The sequence below is a fragment of the Megalobrama amblycephala genome, linkage group LG5, assembly GCF_018812025.1.
Source record: "Megalobrama amblycephala isolate DHTTF-2021 linkage group LG5, ASM1881202v1, whole genome shotgun sequence".
Classification (NCBI taxonomy): domain Eukaryota; kingdom Metazoa; phylum Chordata; class Actinopteri; order Cypriniformes; family Xenocyprididae; genus Megalobrama; species Megalobrama amblycephala.
The window spans coordinates 33,944,585-33,963,417 of NC_063048.1; the positions used below are offsets into that span (position 1 = coordinate 33,944,585).

General features: G+C 35.6%; 1 protein-coding gene across 1 annotated transcript; it reads right to left on the reverse strand.

The window, feature by feature from the left end:
* Window positions 1–831: 831 nt before the first annotated feature.
* asmt2 (acetylserotonin O-methyltransferase 2) lies at window positions 832–13,360 on the reverse strand. The gene is made up of 9 exons (XM_048191946.1): window positions 12,934–13,360; window positions 9,251–9,348; window positions 8,121–8,295; window positions 7,810–7,939; window positions 7,593–7,661; window positions 5,780–5,898; window positions 5,532–5,669; window positions 1,839–1,961; window positions 832–1,750 (listed from the first exon to the last, which is right to left on the reverse strand). The coding sequence occupies exons 2-9, from the start codon at window positions 9,329–9,331 to the stop codon at window positions 1,539–1,541; spliced, it is 1,047 nt and encodes a 348-aa protein (XP_048047903.1). The 5' UTR covers window positions 9,332–9,348; window positions 12,934–13,360; the 3' UTR covers window positions 832–1,538.
* Window positions 13,361–18,833: the final 5,473 nt, after the last annotated feature.

Consider the following 18,833-nt stretch of genomic DNA (forward strand, 5'->3'; position numbering starts at 1 on the left):
TGATAATTTACTCACCCCCATGTCATCCAAGATGCTCATGTCCTTCTTTCTTCAGTCAAAAAGAAATGAAGGTTTCTGATGAAAACATTCCAGGATTATTCTCCTTATAGTGGACTTCAATGGAGCCCAAACGGTTGAAGGTCAAAATTACAGTTTCAGTGCAGCTTCAAAAGGCTTTAAACGATACCAGATGAGGAATAAGGGTCTTATCTAGTGGAACGATCGGTCATTTTCAAAAAAATATAAATGTATATGCTTTATAAACACAAATGATCACCTTGCACGTGCTTCCGCTTTCCGTATTCTTCAAATCGTTTTCAATTTACTGAAACGAATGCGGCGCCAGTTTAGTTTTTCCCATAAGTAGAATAGGGAAGGCGTAGGACATTCAGCATAAGCTTTTTGAAGAATACGGAAAGCAGAAGCACGTGCAAGGCAATCATTTGTTTTTATAAAGCATATACAGTTGCATTTTTTTCAGAAAATGACCGATCATTTCGCTAGATAAGACTCTTATTCCTCATCTGGTATCGTTTAAAGCCCTTTGAAGCTGCACTGAAACTGTAATTTTGACCTTCAACTGTCTGGAGGCCATTGAAGTCCACTGTAAGAAGAATAATCCTGGAATGTTTTCATCAAAAACCTTAATTTCTTTTTGACTGAAGAAAGAAAGACATGAACATCTTGGATGACATGGGGGTGAGTAAATTATCAGGAAAATTTTATTTAAAAGTGGACTAATCCTTTAAGTAGGTAAGATGCATCATGATGAACATGGAAAAGTACAAAATACAAAAGCTGGAAATCACATGAAAACACTTCACAACAAGCTTCTTTCATCATTTTCCTTTATTTGACTTTTTCCTGTTGGGAAATATAAATGTGTGGCAAAAGATCAAGGGTGGTGCATGTTTTCATTAGAAAAACAATAGATTTAAAAACAATTCACAAAACAAGTCACTTTTTTTTTTTGTCCTGTAGAAGGATGGATAAATGAATTGTCTTGGAATATTTGACACAAAACTGTGTGAGGTCAGGAATAAAAATCAACTTATGCTATTTGTTTGGATGTGTGTGTGTACATTTTTAGAAGATTTTTTTTTATTGTGTCAATGCAAAAAAATTACCACTAGGGGTCACACTTAAGCTTGTGTCAAGATGGCAGTGCATAGATACACTAGACAGGATGAAGGGAGGAGCTTATTTTTGACACATCAGTAGCCAATCAAAAACAGCTCCTCATCCCACCCCCTCTTAGACCACTTCTGTAGGCCTCAGGAGAAAGGTTCACAAATAGCTAAATCTAATCGCTACTAAAACAGTCTTTTGAAGGAAATGTAAGGATCAGGAGTGGGCTCACACTCTGTGTTGGAGAAAATACTGCTTTATAACTAGGCAGGAGACCCAAAACGAGGCCAAGGTGGAACGACAGATGTCTGACATGTGCATGAACATGATTACTGACGTGTCTGATCACAACAGGTCTGCAGATTAGGCAGAAGGGGTCTGATTATTACAGACGATGCTTTGGTGTATATTCATTTGAGTGCCAGAATAGCATCATATGATTTTCCAGTTCGACAGACCTGCACATCCCTGAATCCTGCATCCGTGAGTAGACGTGTGTAATGAGAGGGTGGATGCTCCTTCCCTTCTGTCTGGACCAGCATGTTCAGAGAAAACATCTGAACCGTAGTTGGCCCCCGGCGGTTCTCAAACAGCAGTGCCTCTGCGATCAGAACGCCTCCACCTAGATACATAAAAAGCAAGTCAGATGCTCTGAAAAGAATCATTTTAGGGCCACTATTTACTGACCTATTAATAACATGCTTTCTCACCTGGATGACACGCTGTATGAATCTTCCTCAGTAGTGTGAGATTTTTTTCCTCTTTCCAGTCATGAATTATCCTGGCCAGAATGTACAAATCTGCAGGAGGGATTTCTCCTTCAAAGAAATCTCCTACAAGCACACAACAACAAATATGTGAAATGTCATACTAGAGTTATAATACAAATTTTTTATTTTGTTTTCATCATTTATTTATTTATTTTTAATATTTGGGGTTAGTTAGATTTTTAATGTTTTTTTAAATGTCTCTTATGCTCATCAAGGCTGCATTTATTTGATTAAAAAAGCAATTTTGTGAAATATTATTACAATTTAAAATAACTTTTATAAAATATTATATAATTTTATATAATAGTTATTTATAAAATAACTTTTAAATAAATATATTTTAAAATTGACTTTATTCTTGTGATGGCTGAATTTTCAGCTTCAGTGTCCTATGCAGATTTGGTCTTAAAAAACATTTCTTATTATGTTGAAAACAGTTGTGCTGCATAATATTTTGCATGATTTTTTTTTCATGATTCTTTAATGAATAGAAAGTTAAAAATATTTTGTAATTATGTAAAGTCTTTACTGTCGCTTTTGATCAATTTAACGCATTCCTTGCTGGATAAAAGTATTAATTTCTTTTTAAAAAAATCTTACTGATCCCAAACATTTAAATGGTACTGTAGTTTTTGTTTTGTTTGTTTGTTTTAAAGGGTTTTCTAGTTTCAGTTGATTTAGTTCTTAGTTAATGGGATAATAACTAGTGATCGACCGATATTGATTTTTTATAACCGATACCGATTATTTGCATGTTTATTTACCCGATAACCGATATGCAGAACCGATATTTATTTACTGTTATACTTCTGTTTTTGACAATTATTACAACACAAATGAGCTGAACAAACCATTTTATTTATAACAAATCACTCCCTCCTTACTTGTCAGTTGGCATTTTATGATCTAAATTTAATCTAACGTTAAATCATGAAATGCCAACTGACAAAGTGCTGTTTGACTATAACTTAATCAACCGCGATCGCGCATGGAGATAATAAATAATTAATTTCCACAAAGCGGTAGGCTATATTTATATGTGTATTAGCGAAATAATTGTTATGTAGTAAATGATAATATAATCTAGGGTGTTTGAACAAGATAATCTTGTCAAAAGTTTCATTCAGCGGCCGTGATCATCCGTCAGTTGCTAAGCAATATGAACGAACTTTTTCTTCTAGACTAATGGTGAGCAAATACAACAGATAGAGAATTAAATTCAGCGCTTTTATTTTCAACATGCACTCATTCATGTCTGTTTTATTTAATTCATGTAAAGTTACGTCTTTATTGGGGCAGGACATGACGAATTACACTATGTGACTCAATGAGTTCGTCTCAATTGTTTAGAAACAAGCTGCATAAATTAACTATATCAGGAATTAATGTCTCAGATCTCATTTGTGCATGTCTGTTATGTTAAATAAAGTTGATTAATTAAAGCAAACCAAGTAGAACATATACTTTACCTGTGCACTGAGTTGTTGTTGACTGATCTCCTCAGACGCCCGGGCTGCAATGGCGGAAATCTCAAAACGGCCACAAGATGGCGCCGTAAATCGGCGAATCCGATATTACAAAACCGATACCCGATTATGGAAAAATGCTTAAATATCGGGAAAAATATCGGTAAACCGATACATCGGTTGATCACTAATAATAACTGGTATCATTTTAAAATGCTTAAATTCAACAGCACAGTGTTTCTGCTATCAAGTGACATTTTTATGTTTAATGCAGGCAGTTTTATGATTTTATGATGAATTTGAGACCATTTTGTTTGAGTTAGTTTTGGAGTCATGCAATTGTTTTTTAGCTTCAGTTTTTCCCTATTTTTAGTTATTTATTTTTTTTTGGTTCAGAAAAAGGGTTTTATTTTAGTTTTCATTGACTATAATAACACAACAAACTTTTAAAAAGTTATTTTGTCAGGACAGCCACTAGACTGCTTGCTGAAGTTCAGAAGGACAGAGAATTGGTTTAGAAAGGATTAATTCACTTCAGAATTCAAATTTCCTGATAATTTACTCACCCCATGTCATCCAAGATGTTCATGTCTTTCTTTCGTCAGTCGAAAAGAAATTAAAGGTGCCCTAGATTCAAAATTTGAATTTATCTCGGCATAGTTGAATAACAAGAGTTCAGTACATGGAAAAGACATACATTGAGTTTCAAACTCCATTGCTTTCTCTTTCTTATGTAAATCTCATTTGTTTAAAAGACTTCCGGAAAACACGCGGATCTCAACATAACACCGACTGTTACGTAACAGTCGGGGTGTACGCCCCAATATTTGCATATGCCAGCCCATGTTCCCACCATTATGAAAGGCATTAGACAAGGGCAGCCAGTAACGTCTGGATCTGCACAGGTGAATCAACAGACTAGGTAAGCAAGAACAACAGCGAAAATGGCAGACGGAGTAATAATAACTGACATGATCCATGATATCTTGATATTTTTAGTGATATTTGTAAATTGTCTATCTAAATGTTCCGTTAGCATGTTGCTAATGTACTGTTAAATGAGGTTAAAGTTACCATCGTTTCTTACTGAATTCACGGAGACAAGAGCCGTCGCTATTTTCATTTTTAAACACTTGCAGTCTGTATAATTCATAAACACAACTTCATTCTTTATAAATCTCTCCAACAGTGTAGCATTAGCCGTTAGCCACGGAGCACAGCCTCAAACTCATAGAGAATCAAATATAAACATCTAAATAAATACTTTACTCACATAATTCGAAGCATGCATACAGCATGCATGACGAACATCTTGTAAAGATCCATTTGAGGGTTATATTAGCTGTGTGAACTTTGTAAATGTGCTGTAATATAATCGAGAGCTCGTGTGGCAGGGAGCACGTGAATTAAAGGGGCGGCGCACTGAAAAAAATCAGTGCATAGTTAATGATGCCCCAAAATAGGCAGTTAAAAAAATTAATTAAAAAAAATCTATGGGGTATTTTGAGCTGAAACTTCACAGACACATTCAGGGGACACCTTAGACTTATATTACATCTTGTGAAAAAGCATTCTTGGGCACCTTTAAGGTTTTTAAGGAAAACATTCCAGGATTTTTCTTGGACTTACCAACAGGTTGAAAGACCAAAAATGCAGCTTCAAAGGGCTCTACATGATCCCAGCTGAGAAATAAGGGTATAATCTAGCGAATTGATCGGTCATTTTCTAAAAAAAAAAAAATAAAAATAAAAAATGTATATACTTTTTCACCACAAATGCTTGTCTAATGCACATCACAGAGCTGGCGCAAGATGAGCATTTGTGGTTAAAAAGTAAATACATTTTTTTTTTTTTTTTAGAAAATGACTGAACGTTTCACTAGATTAGACCCTTATTTTTCGGCTGGGATCATACAGAGCCATTTGAAGCTGCAATGAAATTGCAGTTTGGACCTTCAAACCTTTGCTCCCCACCAAAGTCCACTTAATGGAGAAAAATCCTGGAATCTTTTCCTCAAAATCCTTAATTTCTTTACGACTGAAGAAAGAAAGACATGAACATCTTGGATGGCATTGGGAAGAATAAATTATCATAACATTTTAATTCTGAAGTGAACTAATCCTTTAAAAGCCAACCATTAACAATGTTAAATTGCATCGTGACGCACCCTCTTGAAAACAGATGGTGTCATCTTGCTGGGTGAAATGCCGCTGGGCAGTCTGGACCACAGCTGGGAGATCCAGAACCGTGACAGTGGAGGAAGGATACTCTTTTGCCAGTTCCCGTGCTAATGCACCAGAGCAACCTGCAAAGTGTCTCAAAATGACAACTTGCAATGCTACTGCCTCTTGCATTTTTCATAAAATTATTTTTAGCTCGAAAAAGAGCTTAAGCTAAAAATACATTCACACTCACCTCCTAGATCTATGATGGACTTGAAGCTAGAAAGATCGAACGCTGTCACTATGTCATGGCCGTCAATGACCCACGTAGAGTTCATCAGTCCCATGAACTTCAACATCTCCTCTTCTGACCTGAAACAAAACAGCACACCGGTGTCAACAGATGGATCTTTTCCAGATGGATTCACATGAAAAGTAGGACAAACAAACCCTAATATTGACACTTATACCATCTGTTAGACAACATGTACGCTGACTTTAAAGAGATGCACCAAAAAAAAAAAAAAAAAAAGGTATGCATTTCATGCAATTATCGGTAAAGTTAATAAAGCAAAAACAACACCTTGTAATATTTTTTAAACAGAAATATGGGTAACAATTTACAATAAGATCACATTTGTTAACATTAGTTAATGCATTAGCTAACAAACTAACAATGACCAACATACAACATTTATACATTTTTGTCAGTGTTAGTTAAAGGTACACACTATGTAACCCTTTTTTGTTCAAAATTAACAAACTTTCAATAATAATGAGTCAAAACATCATAAATCCTTCTTCCAAAACGTGTTTTTGTCTTACCCTGATTTACTATGGTAAGCCTATTATTGTTGTTGCAACGAACTAGAAAGTCTGACATGAAGCACGCTAAATCTCGAATCTCCAAGGAATCATTTAAAAAAAAAAAAGGAAAAAGAAAGAAAAGCTGAACAGAGGAGAGTCTGCTGGCAAAAAGAGAATGCGACAGAGCCCTTAATAAAACCAGAATCAACATTGTCTTGGCTTTTCGAAGATGGCGAGAACTGAGGGATTTAAAATGTATTGTAAAAGCGACATGAAGATGGCATTTTTATTACTCAACAGGTGAGTAAGGTATTTTATTGAATAGGTAAAGTGCCATATGTATCTCTCTAACAGAGTTCATTGTAAAGCATTATCTATTGTGAAGGGTTTCATTATGGTTGTGTAGCGCTGTGCTGGAATTTATTTTCAAATGTTTATTAATGGGTATAGCTACAGTAACGTCTTCAGTTAGACAGTTTGAGATCCTTTCCATCTAAACTGGTTATATCTCTTAAGTCTAGCAGTGAATGTTTTATGAGCAGCAGGATAACCATATTCATCCACACAGTCATGCAGAGCCGAAGCACAACCAAAACAATGTTCTTCCACAAAATGCATGCAGTTTTGTTAGTGTGCCTTTAATAAAAATACAGTCGTTCACTGTTTATTCATGTTACAATAAATACAAGTTTTGATTTTAAAATTGTATTCGTAAATGTTGAAATTAACTTTTATTAACTGAAGTTAACTAATGTAGTTAACTATTGTTAATAAATTGATCCTTATTGTAAAGTGTTACCAAAATATGTGTTGATGAATTTATATCTCCATATACAGTCCCATGCACCCAAATTACTAGGCTGGGAGATGCCTTCATGCACACTCACAGCCTCACAAAAAACCAAACAATTTCAAAACACACAGTTACACATACAATAACACAAGTCATTCTTTCAGCATCACATACACACTATTGCACACACACATACACACTACCCCTCCAGACATTGGAACGGCCTGTCATAAAGCCTCAAATTTGAATGAGTTTAAAGTCCATGACCTAGAATTACACAGCACCAGCGGCTAATCGCTTAAGTCTGCCTCAATGCAGTCAGAAAAAGGACTTTTAATCTAGTGACATCTAAAGGACAACAAAAAACATTTACCCATATGGTACTGCTAACATATATATATATATATATATATATATATATATATATATATATATATATATATATATATATAAAGATCACACAAACCTGTATATGGCAGAGAAGATCTCTTCAGATGGGAGGCCAAAGGTTTTCTCATTCTGGTTCTTTCCATCCCTGAGAGGTTTTCAGATATTCTGATTATTCAAATATTATCAAATATAATGTGTCCAATCATCACATTTACTGTATCATGAAAAAAGGATTTTAAAGTAGACAGGGAACAAGTGTTTTTCCAAACAGTGATGAAAACGGCAATGCCTACCTAACAGCATCTACCAGATTGTTCCAGAGTGGGTAGATGGTCTGAGAGTAATACATGATCAAATCATGTAGAGATTTGGGGCTGGTCTTGGCCAGGTATAGATTAGCAACATCTGTACTGCTGTAATAAGCTATGAGAGAAGACAAGAGTAAAGGTTTAGAGACTGGGCAAATCAGAATATAGATACAATGGATGGATGATTTTATGAGCAAACAGATCCTGTTCTGATATTTATCACCTTTACATTATAGAGGAGTCAGGTTATTTCCATCTACTTGTGGAGGAATACTAATAAAAATTCAGCAGCTTACCTGTTCTCTGTACCACTTCCACATCCACAATCTCAATGGCGACCAGCACATCCAGTAACCTCTCTATACCATCTTCACTGGTGCTGAGCTTCTGTGCCAATTCAGCTGCACTCAGCGGCTTTTGGGACTGGAGGAGAAGGTCGAACACCCCTAACTCACAAGCTGAGAATATCGCCTGGATGAGAAAATGGATTCAGGATGATTAAATAAAAACTGCAGTGAGATCTACTCATGTATTTATGCATTTTCCATGTCTTTATAAAGATATGGCAATGCATGCAAAAAAAAAAAAAAAAAAAAATGCACACAATCTTCATCTTCTAATTAAATAAATATGTATGCATAAGCCATTATATTCCACAATAATAATAATGAACATTTCCTGTTTTAAGAAAGTTTAGATATTTTTACTAAAAAACAAGCCAAAATTTTGATTATTGATATACTATGATGGAATATGGCTTTTGCAGTTTGATTTTAAGTACTTTAAGTAATATTGTGAAATATTATTACATATATATATATATATATATATATATATATATATATATATATATATATATATATATATATATATAAAAAACTGTTGTCTATTTTTATATATTGTTAAATGTAATTAATTTTCAGCCACAGAAATTATTACAGATATCATTGTAATATTCTGATCAAGAAACATGCTTATAATTATCAATTTTACAAAATTTACATCCTATTTATAAGGAAACATAAGGGAAATATTTCATATATTTTAGATGATAAAGCTGGTTACAATTTCTTTAGATTATTCTATATACATAATAATTGTAAAATAATTAACAACTTTCCAAGTAGCATCCTTTCTGGGATTTAACAATCTTACAGAATCTGATGGTACAATAAAGTCTTGCTAGAGGCAAAATCATCCCTGACTGCCAAAGTGGAAAATGAGACAACAGGGGACTGCTACAAATAATAGATGCTCTCACATAAAACATTTACTCATAATCCAATAATAAATGTCACGTGTGGTAAACACATTATTAAAATGATCTGCTTATGATGTTTGAGGTGATTCCTGTACCTGTAAGAAGGAGCACAGAAGTACTCATTAAAATAATGTGTTTTAGAGAGATACAGCAAAAACCACAGACCTTTGAGATCCGGAATCCATTGAGATATTCCAAGAGCTTGAAAGGGTAGTCCAGTTCACTCTGGGATAAATGCTCAGCCATGATGAGAAACGTCCTTCCTGCAAAAAGTTAAGTGCACCATCAGCATCACGGTCATGAACAGGCTCCAAATTACAATGCAACTCAACTGTCAGATCCTCACAATTCTTGACTGGGCATGCAAAATATTTATTTAAATATTGCATTACCTTTTCACAGAAAATACTGAAAACTAAAATATGATGACATCATGTATGATCATGACATCTGTGGACCCTCAGTGATTGCAGTCACACCTTTTCCATTTAAGAGATGGTTCACACAAAGAAGATATTTTGAAGAATGTCGGTAACCAAACAGATAATAGGCCCCACGGACTTCCATAGTATTTTTTTTCCATACTATGGAAGTCAGTGGAAGTTCACCCAAAAATGAAATTATCCCATGATTTACTCACTCTCAAGCCATCTTAGGTGTATATGACCATCTTCTTTCAGACAAACACAATCAGAGATATATTTAAAAATATCCTTAGTCATTCAAGGTTTATAATGGTTGAGAATGGGAACCCAAATTAAAAAAAAAATGCATCCATCCATAATCATAGTAATCCATATGGCTCCAGAGGGTTAATAAAGGCCTTCTGAAGCGAATCGATGCATTTATGCAAGAAAAATATCCATATTTAAAACTTTATAAATTCAAATAACTAGCTTCTAGTGGATGACTGTATGCAGAAAGTGCAAGTTGACTTGAGTAACCCGAAGTGATGTATGACGCAGGATGTAGGAGCTTAGACGCCTCTCACTGTTCAAACAAATAGGGCTGTGCAACAAACTCCAGCTCTTCTTCTCTTATATCGAAATCCTCCAATATTTCTCTTTAAAATTTCTCATTTTAGACTTCTAATTCATGACCGGTGTTTTGTATTGCTCTCTCCTCTGCGCCTCTGCATTCGTCATTGCGTCATTGCGTGGGGTCAAAGGTTGCTCTTCCGCCCAAATCGATGTGCGCAGTATGTGTACGGTCATCCGCCGGAGGGTAGTTATTTGAAATTATAAAGTTTTTAAATATTATTTTTTTCTTACAAAAACACATTGATTCGCTTCAGAAGGCCTATATTAACCCTTTGGAGCTGTATGGATTACTTTGATTATGGATGGATGCATTTTTTTGTGTTCCCATTCACAACCATTATAAACCTTGGATGACTAAGGATATTTTTAAATATATCTCCGATTGTGTTTGTCTTAAAGAAGGTAGTCATATAAACCTAGGATGGCTTGAGGGTGAGTAAATCATTGGATAATTTCTATTTTTGGGTGTACTATCCCTTTAAGAAAAGTAACCGTTAGATTACGAAGTAATAAAGAAATTACAGTATTTTACACCTCACGAGGAATAAAAGTCAATTTTATTATGGTTACTTTTCTTAAATGAGATTGACTCGATGACGTATGCAGCCTTTAAAGTCCCCATGAACCGTAAGTTGCAAACGACTTTTCTCCAGTGTTGTGACGCATTTCCAAGTGAAACGGAATATTGAATAGAGGGCAGGATTTTACCTTAGCGCTCCTCCTCTCCATCTCTCACTCATAGCAGACTAACAGTTGGAGGGGAGTGGTTTACGCATTTTCAACCCAAGCCATCAAACTGACGTCATCAGAGAAGGAACGCCATTCCAGACCGGAAGTAACTTTTCAGATTTTGATTAAAGATTACCACAACAAACAATTTTTTTTCTGTGTATAAACTTGCACGGATTAATTTTTCAACACAAGACTAGTAATATGCACTAACAAAGTATATAGGGTCAATTTTGATTTCATGACGACTTTAAAGGCCCGCTGAAGTGTCTTGGAATGCGCAGCATTATTCAGTGTGTTGATGCAATTTCAACTGAAACAGAAAGACAGGGCGATATATCGAACAGCCCCGCCCCTTATTAAAAATAGCCAATAGCGTTTTGTTTATATCACAGCTCAGCCAGAGCCGTTAAACTGGGTAAAACCGGTTTCCTTTTAATATCTAACCATTTATCCTCCTAATCTCTTCTATATCACATTAAAATATGGCATTCTGTAGTCCGATACCTTTCATGGTCTGAGCCGACTCGTGCATATATGATCCGCTCTCTGCTCTCGTGTCCCTGGGCCAGAGCAGACTGTGCTCGCGCTGTGGCGGTTCACTTTATACTAACGCAAAAACAGACTTAAATCGCGTCAATGGAAAGCATATTTAGACTATCTGAATCGTTCCCTATTCTCTATATAGTGCAAAATGTGCCATTCACCATGTAGAAACTAGTAAATGTGTGAACAAATGACCGATTTCAGTCACAGCTTCAATGTCTGTTGATAGTGTAGGAGGAGGCGGCACTTCAGATTCTAGAGAGCATTTGATTGGACAGAAGATTTGATGAGAAACTGAAGTGCGACGTGATGTCATGAAAATGTGTGATCCATTTTAGCGGAAGTGACAGACTAAGTTTTGAATGCTTATATCTCCTAAATGCAAATTTTGTCATTGTTTTAGAACACACCAGCTTATTCATAACATTAAGGCTAACATATCCATACTAAAAGCTAAAAAAAACTTACATTTTGATTTCAGGGGGACTTTAATTGAGACACAGCTAATGACTCTCATGAAAACTCACGAAAACATCACTGTGTGTTGAAACATGCTGTTGCTTTCGTTGGAACCATTATCTCGTTGCAAAATAGAGCAAACAATGCTGACAATACTGTGATTAAAATGTACATCACCTTATATTACCCTTTTATTTGTTGAACTGTTGTATAAAATCAATGTCACATTTGTGAATGTGGATATTTGGGAAAATTGCATTCTTGCTCGTATAACAAACATATTATCAACATTAAAAACAAGAACTCAAAGAGTATGTTTTTGTATCAAAGAGAGTTTGAGTCTTAAATCGATCTCTCTGCACAGTCTTATTGTTCTTCATGCTAGTAAGTGCTAAATCTCCATTTTTTTCAAAGGTACATTATCGTGAACGTCATAGGCAGCTATCTCTGCACGCAACCTATCATGCACGCCGCTTGTGTGGATGCAGTTAGGTTTTTACCGCAAAAGATGAGGTAATTTGATTGGATGCCATGTATTTGACCTTCTACGGCATTTTGCCTGTTAGAAATACATGCTCGGTTGTAATGTTATTTTAAAGCGGGGTACAATTAAACGAACGGCAGAACTATTTTTGTTCGCGTACCCCCTCTGTCACCTCACGTACCCCCAAGGGGTATATGCGTACACCAGTTTGGGAACCACTGGTCTCTAGATAATCAGTCTAGACTAACCCAAGGGAATTGTATGCAATTACACATTATTTCAGTCTGTATGCATTTTCCTTCTCAAATGAGATTCGTCGGAATCGATTCACGCACTTTTACACAGCCGGTGAAACAATGTGTACTATTGTGTAACCACAAAATCATTCATGCAAACTCCCCACGAGAACGTGTACATGATATGCACTGACCACAACGTTGTGAAAATAATACGAGTCGATACAGTATATATTCTTGTGTATAAAGTTGCAAGATATCGACATATGCAGAGTTTAAAACCTGCAACTCCAACATATCATCACTTGACGCACTGTAGTACTACGTTACACAGTTCAAGAGAACAAGACTTACCAAACAAAAGACAGCCGGTTTGATATGCAGTTCTGTTAGAAATAATTCTACTCCAAATTTGACTCTTCTCTGACAGTCATCCCGTGAAAAAGAAAGTACCGTTCAAGAAATTAAATACGAAAGAATCACACGATGCGCCTGTTCTGTTTAGTGACGTCCGATTCGTTAACCTAGCGTTCTTTTGAGTCGTATCCTTTCAGTGAATCTGTTGAGCCAGTTCATACAACCGGTGTTTGATCGATTCATTCACGAACTGGACTGACTAATTGAACTGAGAACCACAATTAACAACCGTGCTACCTATCGCTTTTCTGGAACGTTTTAGAGCATATAATACTACACGCCGATATATTATGTAGGACGCCATGACGCAAAAAGAACCACTGAACTTTTGAACCGGTTCGAATGAACTGTTGGAAAGAACCTATTCGCGGAAATGATTCGAACGTCTCTATTGCTTATTGACGCGTGAGCCTTCCCTTTAAATGACGCGACGCTTCCTTAAGCACTGTGTGGCGTTTCTCGCAATAAGCGCTGTTAGAAATTAATGAAGAAATATTGCATTTCACATTCAAGTGTGCGTTAAATACGAAGAATGGGTTTAACAAATATGGGACTATACCGAGTAGCTACTTGGCCATCAGCCCATTTCGCTGTGCAGTTTCTCGGCCGAAATCCAAATCTTCAGCACTTTTTACTGCACTATTTATTTTTATGAACCGTTGAACTTGTCTTATTATTACACAATGAGTCGTATGCGACGATGCTGAATCCAGCTACTTATTCGTTTGTTGCTTATTGACGCGTGAGCCTCCCCTTTAATTGACGTGACGCTTCCTTAAGCACGCTGTGGCGCTGCTCGCAATTAACGCTGTTAGAAATGAATGAAGAAATATTGCATTTCTCTGCCACAAGTAAGGGCGTATTGATCTTGTGGAAAAATAATTTTTGGCTCGTTTAAATGTAACGTTTCTGTTATTTATTTAGGCCTATTTATTTTTTAATATTGAACGTTTTATATGGGTCAATAATACACACAGAGTCGCCTATGCGGTTTCTTTTCTTTTCTTCTTGTTTTAGAGTGTATATTTCGGCTGTCTTCGGCTTTCGTGTCATTGGTTATCACCATGTAAATATTCAGACGTTTATACTGTGCCATTTTGAAGTTACGGTCCCATGAATTTGACATATGACAGTAGGCTACAGTTTGAGCAATTGCTTTGCCGGCCCATTCGGAGGCGCTATATCTCAGCTGTCTTTGAGTGCGCGTTAAAGGTGTTCTTGTCTATCATCATCACCATGCCAATTGTCAGACATTTTTACTGTACCATTTTGAAGTTATGATCCCATGAAGTTGTTCTAGTAAATATTTCTCAGGGTTGGTTCATTTTTTAAAGTTAATTTCTAAGACACAAATAAAAAAGTTATTAAACATGTCAAGGAAAAGGAGTTTGTTCATCACAGCGGGGGTAGAGACCATATCTGCTATGAAAACAAGGCCGTGAAGGAAAGAATATTTCCTTAATAATTCTATTATGCAGAGAACCATGTACAAGAACCATGTTCTTGACAAGAACCAAAGAACCATTTACTGAGGCCATGAACTAAAGAACTTGGTTACAGATGTTTTGATGCGCATTTGTAGGAGCATTGCTCAATGAATCTGGGGCAGAAAAGATGGCTTTCTCCACAAGATGAAAGGTGAGAACCTGTTGTTTCTCTGTCAATTCAGTGTGAATAATATATGGACTCATTTCAGGCTGTGATCCAATAAATAAATCAGTGCTGAAAAGTGTGGCGAGAGACTATATAGATAGATACCAGACCGTTGCTCATCTCCTACTTCTCAGTGTTGAGAAAAGAAAAAGACATTGACCTCAAAATTTCCCTGGATTTCAGTGATGATGATCCTTTCAAGGTATTAGATGCATATATGACTCTCTCTATATATAATAATGCATCAAAATCTCATTTAAAGGAACAGATTCCTAAAACGTGTAATTACATCATCAAACGACTGACTTCAGTGGAACACAAAAGGAGATCTTGTGGCTCGTGACTTTAGTAACCACCAGAGCTCGCACTAACCTAAATGTACAGGATTTAAAAACTGAAAGATGATTACAAATGCTGTGTATCATATTAACAAATGCATTTAAATAGTTTGACCATCTTAACTTTTGCATTCCCATTCATCTCAGTGATGGTTTCTCAACCTGAAGGAGATTTATATTTTTGTAATGCAGGTTTACATATAGCTACAACATCAACAAGTGAAAAATAGAAGCAAATTTCAGTAAAATAGTGATGGGTGTCAGTTCTTTTAAGATGTAAATATTTTCTGATGACATTTTATTATGTATAACATTATAACACACTGAAGATGTGAGCCTGAGAAAAAATCAGTAAGGAAATCAATCTCTTCCCAACTAAAATATGTAATGCATCACTTGAATTGACTGTAAATAAACACTGAAGATTCAGGATGTGCTGATATTCTGTAAATTGAAATGATCAGACAGACACAAAATAAGCACATTACATGCCATGTTCTAGTAAACACAGTTCATGAATGGTTGATCCCTCTTTTGCTATAACCTGTTGCTTACATTAAATGTTTAATGTAAGCAACAGGTTATTAATTAAGTAATGTTGCTTACATTATTTCTAATTTACTGTTTATATACCACATATACTTGTATACAATTTATTTTTTCTTAGTTTAAACTTTCACTGGCTGTGAGAAAACATTCAATTTTGTCAAAGTATCAAATGCAAGTAATGAGTGTGCTTGGACAGCCTACTAAAGAAAAATCACATGGGTAGTTGTCTAAAAACATTTTTTTGTTTGTTATTAACATCATGATCATTTTAGGTTACATTTTACTGTATAAGTAGAAAACAGTCCTGCAGTGTGATTACATAATTTGACAATATTTTCAATATTCAATAAATTAAAAATATTCCCTGTTTCATATTCAAAACCCCTTCATTTGTATATGAATATTTACATTTTTTTAAAATATATTTTTAAAAATCTAAGCTTTTTTTAAAATGAGTACACTGAGTATATCTGCTTTATATTTATTTAATTTCTTTAATTTTCTACTACGTGTGATTTATTATTTTGTCTTGCATTAAAATAAACTTGCATTACAAATTTCAATTTGACTATTTAGCCTTTCAAATGTAAACACTTTTGCTGTTGAAACTTGATGCACCTGCACATTCTCTCTGTAGCGACAGATGGCGCTGTGTGTTTAGTAATAATAGAGTTAAAGGGGCGGAGCAGAAAGAGCGTTGCACACACGCGCGCGCGCACGCACACACAAACACACAAGACGAAGTGCCGAGCATCCTCCTCCAGGGTTGGTGAGTGCTAAGCACAAGGGCGTAATTTCCACTGGGGACAGGGGGGACATGTCCCCCCCACTTTTCAAAATCCCGTTTGTGTCCCCCCCACTTTCAAATTAGTTTATGATTTTTTAACCGCACACCGTCATGGAGGAGCAGAACACAGAGAGCCTGAGATGCGCGCGTTCGCGTCCTAGAACGTTGCGTGCACACTCTAAAAATAGCTCAGTGAAGGTTCTGAATGAGCAGGTATGGCCGTTGCGGCACAGTCAGCGATAAAACGCCAGAAACGGCAACAGATGACTTCATGAAATTAAAGAAAGGAGATGTGAGTTGGTTGATTCAGTAAATTAGCTCAGGTCAGGATAATCATATTTTCTGTCTACACCTGTTGATGTTAACCTTGACTGAGCTAACGTTAACATACACCATTGTGATAGGCTACCTACATTAACTATAGACTGTGGCGGCCCGCCACATTCTAATTTGTCCCGCCACAGTCTCAAAATGAAACGCAAATTAGGCTTGTCGTGATATTTAAATAACGTCAGATAATTGCGCTCTTTTATACAGCAAAATTGTGAGTGATTGAGCTAAAGAGGTAGACTAGCACCAATTAAGTTTTCGTGCATTCAAAGTCATCTGAAGCCATTCCATAGCTTCATGTGAGGGACAGAAGAATATGTACATCGTTAACTTAAGTTCACGTAAACTCGTCTTCCCTCCGCTTCAGCTGTCAATCATTCTCTGTTCAGCACTCAAACAGCGCGTCGCTTTCGGTAACGACAGTCAGCACGGTAAAACTCTCCAATATGATATATTCCCATTATAATACTTGATATGTAGATAAAGGGCTGTGGATTGGCATAAACTAACTTGATCTTGCTGGAGTTTATTGCTGTTTTGAAGCGTTTCGTATTATTATGGTTTTGCACACTGAAAGATTATTAATAGCATATTTTGTTCTGTCGTATCTAATCATATCTTGTTGCCCCATTAAAAAGCTGCACAATACATTTAAAAATAAATGTATTTTAATCCTACATTAATATAAATACATATAATTCTATACATATAAATATAAATCTAATCTATTTTTTTCTTCATTTTATAAGAATACAAATAGTAATTTTAAACTTTTTGTTAACATTTGGATTTTATAAAATTACTGTGCAAAGTTTGCTGCTGAATTATATACTCGCCTAGTTTATTTATTTATTTATTGGTCAGCTTATATATTTGTATTCATTTGTTGTTTTCTGGATTGTCAAAGAGTGACCATTAGTTGCACAAATACAGATGCATGTATAGATACAGGCCCCTCCTGCTAATAAATTAATTCAACAAAGGTAACCTCTTTTGCTACATATTTTTAATGGTTTAAATGTGTACTCTACATGTTTGACTACTTATGAACTATCTTTCATCCGTGTTTGGCGGATGGATTATTTATTTTTAACAGTGGATTCAGGTAAAACCCAATGCACAGACTTTTTCTTTGCTCAATTTGGATACTGAACATGGGTGGGAGCTCTTTATTTTGAACTCTCAAAGTTCACCAGATTAATGAATTTATCTTTAAAATGTACAAAATTTTCTTACGGGGGGGCATGCCCCCGGACCCCCCTAGAGGGTGTGTGTCCCCCCCCCCTTTGCAAACCAAAGTTACACCCTTGCCTAAGCATAATCACTGACCGCAGCACGAAGTAATATGTGTCCACCGGTGTTACACCCCAATGTTACACATCCTCTAAAGCTGATATCCTGACATTCTCCTGTAAAATGTCTTGATAAACTTTTGAATTTATTCTTACTTAAAAGATTTTAAACTGTCCAGGCGCTTGAGGCAGCAAAGCAGCGATAAACTCCCTCCACCGTGCTTCACAGCTGAGAAAGGTTATGGTGTTGGTTTTCAGTATCCTTTTTTCCTTTAAACTAAGTGTTTCATTGTAGCCAAAAAGTTTTGTCTTAACTGTCCACAGAACTTTTCCCCACAAGCATAGATCATCCAGGTGGTCTTGGGCAAACATGAGGCGTGCCTCAACATATATATACATAATAAATATAAAACATAATGGAGATATAATTAATTTTTAAGTTTTATTAAGTGTTAACAATAAGATTATGTGGTTTTTATAATGCTTTTGTCGTTTTTTACAAGATAGACAAAATTTGTCACTGAAAAAGTCATTCAGTTTAACAAAAATTTCGGTTTTACCGAATGACACTTTTGGTTATACCGAATGACGATATTTTCAAACAATTTCAAATCATTTCAATGCAAACAGGTTGATATCTAGCTAGCTAACAAAAGGACAATCAAACATTTTATATTTAGTACAAGTTTTTAAAATATTACAACATTTTCCATGTTTTATAGCAGTTGTACCAAATGACCTGATGTTTCGGGACATGCGTATGAGCAAGTGAAAATATGAATTTTTCAAATAATTAAGAGAGAGTTAGTTACTTTGCTTCACAACAGTGTGGTCCTTTGCAGGTGTCTGAATGATGTCACATGACGTTGAACACATGACTTGATCCAA

Coding starts and splice junctions, on each gene's coding strand:
- asmt2 (XM_048191946.1), bottom strand. CDS start 9,331: ATGGCTGAGCATTTATCCCAGAGTGAACTGGACTACCCTTTCAAGCTC. Junction 7,940..8,120: donor GGAAGTGGTACAGAGAACAG/GTAAGCTGCTGA, acceptor CTTCTCTCATAG/CTTATTACAGCAGTACAGAT. Junction 7,662..7,809: donor AATCTGGTAGATGCTGTTAG/GTAGGCATTGCC, acceptor AAAACCTCTCAG/GGATGGAAAGAACCAGAATG.